This window comes from Pseudopodoces humilis, chromosome 7 (genome assembly GCF_049639895.1).
Source record: "Pseudopodoces humilis isolate 2021_Gansu_Grassland_sample_001 chromosome 7, ASM4963989v1, whole genome shotgun sequence".
NCBI classification, from domain to species: domain Eukaryota; kingdom Metazoa; phylum Chordata; class Aves; order Passeriformes; family Paridae; genus Pseudopodoces; species Pseudopodoces humilis.
In genome coordinates this window covers 22,239,940-22,251,529 of record NC_142206.1, presented here as the reverse complement: position 1 = coordinate 22,251,529, position 11,590 = coordinate 22,239,940, and the positions used below count along the sequence as shown (strand labels likewise).

General features: G+C 46.6%; 1 protein-coding gene across 1 annotated transcript; it reads right to left on the bottom strand.

Annotated features, from left to right (window-relative positions):
- Window positions 1-306: 306 nt before the first annotated feature.
- On the bottom strand, window positions 307-1,094 carry C7H11orf96 (chromosome 7 C11orf96 homolog). The gene has a single exon (XM_005522407.3). The coding sequence runs from the start codon at window positions 1,025-1,027 to the stop codon at window positions 665-667; it is 363 nt and encodes a 120-aa protein (XP_005522464.1). The 5' UTR covers window positions 1,028-1,094; the 3' UTR covers window positions 307-664.
- Between the last annotated feature and the right edge of the window lie 10,496 nt (window positions 1,095-11,590).

The window sequence follows — 11,590 nt, the reverse complement described above, 5'->3', positions numbered from 1 at the left end:
TGAATGCAAGAGGCTTGTCCAGTTGCAATAAGGTTCTTGGACACCAGTTAGAAATGCTCTTTAAACCTCAATTCAGGTTAACACAGAGATCTCAAAGAAGTAAATAAAGCAGTTTAAAATCAGTCTAACTCGACTTTTGCCTCATTAGTTTATACTTGACACTACAGCCTACAAAACCTCTCTGAGCAGCATCCCTGAGGAAAACATTGTTGGCTCTGCACTTGCTACTGACGGCTTTTAAACCCCTTTACCCCTCAAAGCTGAACAAGGACAGCTAGATCCCTGAAATAAGGACAGCCCAGTAAGTACTGTGCAAATATATCAGATTTATTACTTTTTTATGGAAATAATAACAGACATTCAGGTAGAAACATATTAAATTAATGCAGTCAACATTTTAAATGCAAAAATAAATATAAAGTCCAGCAGCTCAATGCATCTAAAACAGCTCATTTCTTCTAACGAATAGAAAAGATTTTTTTTTTTTTTTTTTTTGGTCTTTTAAATGGTGAGTTTCATACAATCAAATAGAAACGAAGGTACAAGCGCTTTCTTAGAAAACATCCCGACCCGGCTGCCCGTCCGGGCTCTCCTGTGCCGGCGGCGGCGCGGCTCCCCGCAGCTCAGTCCGTGCCGGGCCGGGTCCCGCCGAGCCCCGCCGCCCTCAGAGGGCCGAGTCCGAGTCGCTGGAGTCGAGGCTGTTGCGGAGGCGGCAGCTGCCCAGGCGGTCCCGCTGCAGACAGAGGTTCTGGGTGCTCCGCCGCAGGCACTCCAGCGACTGCAGAAAAGATTTCTTGGCTTTCTCTTCCTCCATGGGGGACACCCCCTCCTCCTCCACCTCCTGGATCTCGTCGAAAGTCACCGGCTGCGTCTTGAAGCGCGACTGCCGCGGCCGCCGCAGCTTGCCCTTGGGGGTCTTGGCGGGGCGGGCGGGCGGCGGGAACTCCTCGGCCACGCAGACGAAGTGCGGCATCACCGCCTGGTAGCTGGAGCAGATGCCCATCAGCTCGGCCGGCTTCGCGGCCATCCTGCCGCCCGCGGGAGCGCCCGCCGCGGGGGCCGGGGCCGGCGGAGCGGGGCTCGCTGCCTCGGCCGTGCCGGGCGCCGCTGCTCCGGCGGGCGGCGGCGGCGGAGGGACGGGCCCCGCGGGGCGGTGCGGCACGGCGAGGGGCAGCGCGGAGCGCCGCTGTCCGGAGAGACGCTCGGAGCGGAGCGGAGCGCGGAGCGGAGCGGAGAGGCGCAGTTCGGCGGGGAGCGGAGCGGAGAGGCGCAGTTCGGCGGGGAGCGGAGCGGAGAGGCGCGCTGCGGTACCGTGCGGAGAGGAGAAGCGCAGTTCGGCGGGGAGCGGAGCGCGGTGCAGAGAGGCGCGGAGAGGCGCAGTTCGGCGGGGTGCGGTGCGCGGCGGGGAGCAGTGCTCCTCCGCTGCCTCAGCAGAGCCGCTGCCGCCGGCACCCCGGCCCCGTTATATAGCCGGCGGAGCCCCGCGGGAGCTTGCTCAGACGGCAGCGCGCTCGGGCCGCAGCGGAGCCCACTCGCGGCCGGCCGGGCTCTCCTTTCCGCATGACGTGTCCCCCCGCACCGCCGCCCCCGCCCGCCGCGTCCCCTCGCAGCGGGACTCGGGTAGAGCCCGGGGCGGGGGAGCCATCGCGCTCGGGCCCCATCGCCCCCTCTCGCCTCCTCTCCCCTTAAGCTCCAGGGCATCCCTCTCCTGCCCCGCGGCACCCGACGGATCCCGGACTGCCACAGCGGTACTTCAGCTTTCTGCGTCTCACCGCGCTGCTTTTTCTATCAATACCCTGATTTCTATGGCTATGAAAGAGTACCGACAGACCCGTCACATCAGCTTTCAGCTGATGGCCACCCGTCAGAGTAACAAACCCATGGTTAAAGGAAGCTCCAAGGCAAATCCAAATCTGAATAACCTCATGTTACAGTGCCTGAGATCTAAACTGCAGGGATCACACGGAACGGACCCAGGCAAGAACCATCAGCAAACAGAAGGTTAAGCAGGACTCTGGGCTCTTGTTCCCAAGTCTGCCACCTCTAATGAAGCTTAAATACTTCCTTCAGTGTGACTCAATTTTTTTCCTTTTAGAAGGGATCCTAAAATTTTCCATTCCCCGGTGGGCTCTGTGGTGCTTCTCTGATATGATGCAGAATCAGATGCTCAGACAGAAAATGGCATACAAGTATTACTGAGCTGAAACAAAAGCTTGCAAATCAGTGATGGTTGGAACCACGCTTTAAAGCTGTGCGTGCCAAGCACTCTCAGTGATGGAAAAACCCGACAGCATAAGAAAAACTTATGATAGGAATAGGAAAGGAGCTAGAGGGAGGAGGAGTAGAAAAGCATGAGGGAGGAAGAGCCTGAAATGGTTAGTCTGTCCCCTCTTCAGGGCTAATGTTAGATGATTCCCATAAAGACACTCTCCAGTACAGCTTCACCCACTCGATGATATTTTTGAAGCTTGGTTAGGAACCGGGAAGGAAGCGGAGGCTTAGCAGCAGTGTCAGGAATTCTGCTCTGCGATGCTAAGGGGACAAGGACAGTGCACTCAGGGCCCTGAGGTTTGCCAGGCAGTCAGTCACTCGGTACCCCCACGCTCAGTGTGTACATGCAGCACAGCACTGCAGCGGGGAGGCACCCAGGCCACTGCCAGCACACTCTCAATTAGCCCCCAGTGGAATCTACACTTAGCCCAGCAGCCCAAGGTGGGGCACCTACAGCCAGTCCAACTTTATTATGTTTCGTCATAAAACACATTCTTAGTGCAGAGGAGGACAAATGCTCTGAAAAAAAAACCCAGTAGCTTACATACACAAAACACATCCTGTGCCATAATCCAGCACACAGAAATGGCCTTGTTTTTGAGTTCACCATCAGAAACTCTCAACCTTGTCTTTGGGTAAGTCTTAGGACTGGTCCCTTCTCCTTTCAAATTGCCTTAGCAGGGGCAATGTTTCAGGACCTGCACTTGAAACGAACTATTTTAATTACAACCCTGTCTCAAAGGGGATAAAATGGAACAAGAACACAGTTTTAGGAGAGAGGGGACCAGGGACACCTGCTAGTGTGTTTCCAGAGGGCTGGCTGTTTTGCTCCTTGCCAGTGCAAAAGCAACGTTAAGAGCCTTGGCTTTATGAAACACCTGGCTGCAATCTCTTGGCTTCTTGGCTCCCCAAGGCAGTTTTAGGGCCAGGGTCAGTTAGGAGCCTTTGTGTTGGGAGATACTATTAACTTAATAAGGGAACAATTTTATGTTTGGTCAAATTGAATCATTCCAGCTTGCAGAAGGCTGTACTTTTTACTGTTGATTTTAGTGGCTAAATTTAGCCCATACATCCCTACTGCAGTGCTACAATCTTTCTCTCCAAAAGCTCCATTTACAAGCACTTAAATTCCTGACTACTTGATTCTGCAGCACAGCAAAGGCCGAAATCTGCTTCCTCAGTACAACCCTCTAAGAAGACAAGCCTGATGACCAACTCGGAGGACTTCTGGGGATGAGCTTGTCTCTCATGCAGAAACAAGATGAGATAGAAGCCTTTTTCTGGAAGTGCAGAAAAACATCACACATTTATTCAAAACAAGGTAAATTGAATTTGCTCTAGCCCAAAAGTATCCAAGCTTCTGTCAAAAAAGGTTGGTTGACTTCATATCTGAACTTCAAAACACGTCCCAGTACAAACTGCCTGTCTGGTTTCCTACAAAAAGTTCTGTATGAAGGCAAACTCAGGTAGATTTAATACCCTCAAAAATATGATTATAAAATGCTTTGGGAAATGTCAGTGCTGAGCTGGAGCAAGATCACCATGGAAATAACTGAGAGGTCTTGAAGATATTATTTGAGAAAATTTATCCTGTGACATAATCCCCAGAGTAAGATCTCCAAGGCACTAACATAAAAAAAATATTTACTCAAGTAGTTTAAATGATGGCCTCCATTTCACTTGCTCCCAGCATTATTTAATGAAAGGAAATGAAATCTTGTGATTTTAGTGAGTAACATTTCAGCAAGTTTCGGTCCATTTCACTGCACTTCATGTCAACCCATTCAATTTAATTGTTGTTTTCATTTAATTTCAGACAATTTTTTTTTTTTTTGATTGCATTTCATTTTATTGTAATTCCTCTCCTGTGTGTTCAGCTCACTTTCTCTCTGATATGGAGAATTCAATGAGTATCATTTAGAAAAGTTTTGGAACTTTTCAGTGCAACTCACGTCATCCCATTCCCCTTAAAAGGAATTTAAGAATTTGTTTCAGAATTTTAGGGTTTTCTTTCAATTGTTTTTCATTTCATTCTACCTCCTCTTCTGTGTGTTTGGTTACCTTCCTTCTCTGGTTTGGAGATTTCATTTCCTTTCATTAAAGGAAAAGGAATCAAGCGAGTTCAATGAGTATCATTTCAGCATGTTCCAATCCATTTCACTGCAAAAAGCCCCCAGTGCACTGCACCCCCACTGCTCCCTCCACACTCTTCTCCTTGGCATCACCCATGGGCTGGGCACCTCAGCTTTGGAAAAGGCTGATTTTACTGCTCTGCTCAGGGTTAGGGTTGAGAAAAACACAAAGCCCAGAGCTCCAGAGCCACTGCAACTGTAAAAGTCCTGCCAAGTGGACCATAGCTATACCCCAACATTGCTCCCTCCACACCCTGCTCCTTGCTACCACCCATCTGCTGCTCATCTGAGCAAATTTCATCATAATTCTTTTTCTGTCTCCGTGGTTCACTTTGTTCCTTGATTTTCAGATTTCAGTATGTGTCATCTCAGCCAGTTTTGAAACCTTTCACTGTACCTCATGTCATCCCATTCCATTTAAATATTTTCACTTTGTTTCAGAATTTTCTAGTATTTTTTTCATTTGCATTCCATTTCATCATAATTCATCTCCTTTGTGTTCTGCTCATTTTGTTCCCTGATTTCAAGATTTCATTTCCTTTCATGAAGCCACATTGTATGCCAGCACACTGCACAGGGCAGTATGGAACCTTTTATATTCATATTTGGGGCCTTGTGTAGTTAAATTATAGGAGGAGACACGATTATCGCTGCTGAAACAGCATGGAAATTACCTTGTTATCTGGTTATTAATTTAAAAATGTGATTATTGGAAACACACACACAGCCTTTTGCTGGCTATCAGATCTCATGTCATTGAAGGGAAAGGAAAGATTAAGAGGATGTAGAGAGATACCCACCTCTTCCTGTAGGAAAATAAACTTTTGAAGGACCAGGGCTTTTACAGAAACCACCTGTAGCTGGGCAGTCACAGCGAACACCACAGTTCATGTCCCAAAACAGAGCAGTGACTTTGCTGTCTGTCAGAGTTGATGGGGTCCCTTGAGAGCCAGCAGAATAAACTGCTTCCCAGGAACAATCCCAGCAACCTTAATCCATACCCAGCATGTCAGTTTCAAATATCCTCCCAAAACATAATCAAGAGTAAAAGCTACCTCTTGCTGTCCTGGCAGGTGGCATTTCCAGCCACCACACAGTGCATCTCTGTGTACATCTCCACTCAGCATCCTGCTCTGGGTACTCATTTCTATCCAGAAAGAGGAAGTTCTCTCTCCACTAGAATTAGTATCTTGGAACAACCACTTTTAAAATAGCAAATAAAAATATTCAGCCAACTGCAACCTAACAGATATTGCTTACAAACTGGAGATGGCACACCAATAAACAGGCAGCAAATACAAACTACCTCAGAAAGCAGAAATCTCTCTGTCTCTTTCTTTGCACGCACATCTGATTTAAATTTGAAAGTGTACCTTTCTGATAGGGGAACCCAAGTTACCCAACAAGACCTAGCTGAAATCCACTGTTAGGCTTCTGCATGGAGAAAAACAAACCAATGTTTCTTTCTAGCTGTCATAACAAAACTGCAGCACACAGAATGCATCTTACCTAGGCAGCCAGGCCTCTCTCCAGCACATGTGAATGCATTTACACCAGGGAATTAATTTACACCAGGGAGTGGCTAGCCAATCACAAGAGCTACGCACTCAGGGCTGTCATATCCCTTTTCTTATGTATTTGGTTGGATATCCTTTACCTTCCTTTCCACTGTTTCAACTTCAGTAGCCTTTAAACATTATCTCCCTTTGAAATAATTAAATTAAAGCCAAGCCAGCCCAGCAGCTGACAGCCTGAGGGTAATCCTACAGTAAGGATCACACACCCTCGCACTCACAGGCAGCCAGCAGGCCAACATGCAGACAGCATTTTAAATGCTTGACGTGTACCTTGAAGTATTTTTCTAAATCCTTCAGTTCCCCTGGCCCATGCCAAGGGGCATCTTGCCTGGCATCATTTGAGGCAGCTGTGGAGAGCCCTGCAGCCAACAGCACAGGTGAGGAATAAGCACATCTCCCCTTTGCAGCAGGCAGGTGTTGGCAGAGCCTTAGTTGCAGGACTGAAAATCTCCAGAGGGAAGAGAAGATTTGGCTTGTTCTGCAGCACACTCTGCTTCCAGCCTCCCACAGCCTGGGGGGTCTCCTCCACACCCCGAGCACCACGATTTTTGTTCCCCACAGCATGAGATGAGAGAGAAGCCTCAGGTAGTAAAGCACGAGGAAAATTCCCTAACAGCACTTCCTATATACTAGAGGGCAGCTACATGCAGCAAGGCACCTGTGAGTGGTAGCAGGAAGCTCAGGCTGCCACTGGGATCTTTGCAGGCAGCTTATGAAAACTTATTTCTACTAAAGCTGCTTCCATGAGAAAGCTCTTCCCAACATAGCAGGGAGTTGCTATGATGGGCAAGTTCTCTGAGGGATGTTTCAAACTGTGAATGTCCAGTGCACAGATTATAGGAGCATGGAAGGATTTTTACATCTCACCAGGCAACCTGCCACAGAAATGGTGCCCTGTGACATTTACTGAGGTTTTAAGGCAATTTTTAGATAAAAGAGCATTTTAAGAGAAAAGATTTGTCACATTTGCATATGTCTCATTTTTATATGTAACTTGGCCATTTTAGCTGAAAAAATTTCTTTCCAAGTCTCCCTAAAGTAATGACTGGGAAATTCAGCCAAGTTCTTGATTCCCAACTTTCTTTTTTACAGAGAGCTTCATGGTAGGATCCTCCTCAGCTCATCTTCTCTTTCCTCCTATTCCCTCCTCCTCAGTCCCAGACACAGCAGTTTTACAGGCCCCACGTGAGCCCAGGCCCAAGAGCTCAGCAAGGTTTTCTGGCACAGGGACACCGTGGGGTTCACCATCCCCAAAGGTGCCTCTCATTAGCTGTGAGCAGACCTGGGAACAGACGAGGACGCACCCACAGCACAGCTGGCAGACATGACAAACACTTGTCAGTACTTGTGGGAAGATCACGATCCCACACAGTTAATACAAAATATGTGTGCTCAAAGCTCCTTTTCCCTCAAATATCTCCGTTTCAGTCCTGCCTGCCTTTTTATAAGCTGCAATAAATCCCATAAACCTTCTGCCCCATGCCATTAGGAGAAAGTACAGACTAAAATGTTTGAATGTATGAATGCTTCTCACAGAAATGTATTATTTTATTCTCTACATAGAATTGTTTAAATTGTAAAGTGACAGCTGAAGTGAAAAGTCAGTATTTCAGTTGCACTTCACAAGTTAACAGCATTTGGCTGTCATCACACCACTAATAATAAATGTAGTAATAAAACTCTTTGTTTTGAAAGAGAGCTGCAAAGTGTTTCCTGACAAAAAACTGCTACATTAAATTTCCCTTGTTTGGCCTCACAGGCATCAGAAGGGATGGAAGCTTTTCCCAGCACTGTTACTGAAGCATTGGGACACAGTGATATGAGGGTACAAGAAAAAAGTGTGGTTCCAATAACCGAAGACCAGTGATTGCAGAAATCTCGGCTCTTATAGAATGAAAATATACTTTAAACTAATAAACTGACTGCTTTGAATATTCCTCCTGGTCCAAGTTGCTGCCACATGAAATAAAACCTCTAACATCCCATGGCTTTAACTGTCAAGGCATTACCATGCCCAGCTGTTACTGTGACCCTATCAAGTAAGCAGGACAGAAATTAGGATTTCTAGTTCAGGACATCCTGTCTCAGGTTCAAAATCTGGAGGAAACATTTTGCCTCACAAAATAATTAAAAATGTCTAGGAAGAAGAAAGACTTCCCTGCATGCAGGGAAGAACTTTAATGAATCCTGGGAATTTCCAGCCCTCCACATGCTCCACATTGAGCTGGTGGCTGGGACAGTGCTGATGGCCATGCATTCTGTTCTGCCTCCTGGGGAGCAGAAATGCTACTGGCAAGGCAGTGAGGACAGGAGGATTCTCCTGCTCCTTGCCAGGGAGGCCCAGAGTAACCCAGAGCTGTCAGAGCACAGAGCGCTTGTGTTGGTTTCTCTTCTGTACCCAACTGCTGGGATTTGCAAGAGCTGAATTGAATTATTTCTGGGACCTCCCATCCTCTCTCAGATTTGGACAAAACTGACCACACATCTCAAATGTAACAAGGAAGGCCTGACCAGCGGAGAGCATGGATATAAAGGTTCTGGCTGTTTTGGAGGTCGGACAAAAGGAAAATCTTTTCTATATGAGTCAAGATTAAAAATCTTAGGTTGGTGCCACAAATCAGATCTTAACACTTCTGATGGATTTTATCTTCCATTTTCTTCTGCAGCTAAAAGCACTGTAAAGTATCCACTTATTTCAGCAGAATAAATTTCACTTTTTCTTCTCTTTATAAGTCTATTTGTAAGCAATCAAGAAAGAAATTAATTGTGGTCTAGAGATTAAAACAGAAGTTTCTTGATAATTGAACTATCAGGCTTTAAGTAATCTAATCCTTGAGACATTTTTAATCAATCTGTAAATGTTTCTGGGAACTTTAGACAAAAACCAAACAAACCAAAGTAGTAAATTGCTGAGTGATGTCAGTTCAACAACTGAAGCCCTGCCTTGCAAAGAGGAGCCAGAGTGGTGCTAATGCAGACAAGCAGAAAGACAAAAAGCATAACCCCATTCCTGTCAGATGAAAGCCCATAGCGCCCAAAGCTGAAGAATGATCTTTTCTAAGGTAAAATAGAGCAACTTTAATCTCTGCAAGGAAGTAAAGACAGGAGATAACTGGCAAGGTCACCAGGAAAAAATGATCAGTGCAAAATACAGGGATGTTACAGAGAAGCAGCCAAGGCTCAGAACATTTTTTTCTACCTCTGGCTACTGCAGCACCAAGATGCTGTGCCCTGCGTCTACCCTGCCCTGCCTCACTCAATCGCTCTCCTTGCCCTGAGGCCTGGGAGGACTTCTCCAGACTTGCTGGTCAGCTTATTCCAGGGTAACAATCTCTTCTCTGGCATCAACTGTCATGGCTCCATCAGTGCTCCAAAAGTGCAGGTATTTGCAAAATTTGCATTATTTAGTTTGTCAGACACTGTCTCACCGATGTGACCACCACTTACCCTCCCTTACCCTCCCACTGCTTCCCAACAGAAAACACCACCAGGCAATTTTTAATCCCTCTTCTACTAACTACCCTTGCTTCTCCCAAAAAATCAGGGAGCCTGCACCTTGTGGCCCCTCCTTTCCAAGGTCCTGCAGGTATCTCAAGCTAAAGGCATGCCATGTCACTTGGATAGTCTTCTTGGCACAGATCTGCCCCCAAAAAGCAGGAGATGGGGAAAGGAAACTGAGGACCATGTAGATTCTGCACCCTGACAAATCAGCTGGGGAGTGTGGGTTGTCTATCTAGGCCAGTACACTTCTGTCAACTCATGTCTCTGCTCGCTCCTGCTTTATCTTCTGCTCTCTGCATCAGAAACTCTTCAGGGTGAGAAGGCTTCCCACAGCCCTCCCTAATGATGATGAGGATCCAATGATAAGTCCATGATAAGTCACAGCTACAAATCCCATCCCATCCAACACCTGAGGCTCTTTCTAGTCCATGTGTTCTTCCAGCTGCATGGCAGCCTGCCTTGGCACAAGGGTGTTGCTGGAAACACATGCCCAGGGGCAGAGAGCTGGCACTGGCATTTCAGAGATCAGCTGTAATGTCAACCCTCTCTTCAGCACGGATCTATGTGATGCCTCCACAATGGGGGCAGAGCAACAGAACAAGTAATGCTCTCTGTTACCAGCAAAGCAGCTGCACACAGTTTAGATGGAATCAACTAATTGATTCCATTGATTGATCTAAAGTTTAGATGGAAACAACTTTCAGCTGAGCACCATCTGTCAGGATGACCCCAGGATGTGAAGACTTTGCTCAAAGTCTTGCTCAGCCAGCAAAATCCCCTGTGTGAACAGAACAAAGTATTTGTTTCTGCTGGGAAACCTGAATCAAACAAACAATGGGGGTCATGGAACAAACCTCCCTGCTCCTCATTCTGATTAAAATTCTTCAATACAGTCCCTACTTTCTTTACTTAAAACAAGGCCTCCCAGCTCCCTCAAGAGATGCTTTCCCAAGGTGAGCCACCAACGACCTGCCAGCTTCAAGGGAACTGGCAACAACTCCACCAAACTATACTGAGCACTACCTAGGAGGAGGTAAATCAAATAGGACAACAGGGGAGAAAGCACACATCTGTCACCTTGATGAGTGGGCGACTCTTTGGGAAGGGCCAGCGCTCCTGTGGCCAACCATCACCAGTCACTCCCAAGTGTGTCAAGAGGAGATGATACCTACAGGATCTCAGCAGGACCTAGGTGGAGACAGGACAGGCTAGGATGCTCCAATTCAAACAGATTATTCAGGTTGCTATGGAAACCTCAAGGATGGAAAAGAAGCACTTTGAAAACAAACCATAGTGAGGCAGATTTCCTATACACTCCGAAAAGGTTTATGACCAGAATAGGCAAAGTGGGTGTTAAATGCTTTTGAGCCAAGGCAATAGTAGCAGCACTTGAGGAGGAGGCGTTATGGATTCACAGCACCCATCATACACACATCTTTTATCCCAAACCCCAGGAGAACAGTCCTCTGCATTTTGCCAATACTACAGTATGAAAATTCTGACTTCTTAACCCCTTCCTGGCACCCTGTCTCCTTCTCCATTACTATTGTAGCTATAAATTACTATGTGTAGCAATTCTAACCCTGTAAGTTATGAGAAATAGAAAAGACACAGGGAGAATTCATGTGATACAGACAAAGTAAAATTATCCATGGCTTTAAAGCTAATCAAAACTGAATATCCTAAAGTGCTCCTTTTCACAAAAAAAACCCCCCACAAAACAAAACCCAGCAAAACACAAACAAACAAACAAACAAACAAAAAACCCAAAAAAACCCAGAGCAGGGAAGTGACAGAACTTTGCTATTGATTTCAAATGGTGCGTGCTCCGATCAACCCAGTGTGGCCCAAAAGTGCAGTATTGAATCAGATATACTCCAGCCTCACCAAGAGTTTGTGCTTGAATACTCAAGTATTCTGTGATGAAACGATTACATGTAGCATGGGGACAGAGTGATGCCTGACACCAGTGTGGTTAATTAATAATGTTATTGCTTATGTAGCTGTTACATAAATGAATGGTTACATATGGACCCAGCTGGGGATTTTTTTCAGAACGGCTCCATCCTGCACATTCCCTGAGGAAGGCAGGCTACTGTCCATCCTTAC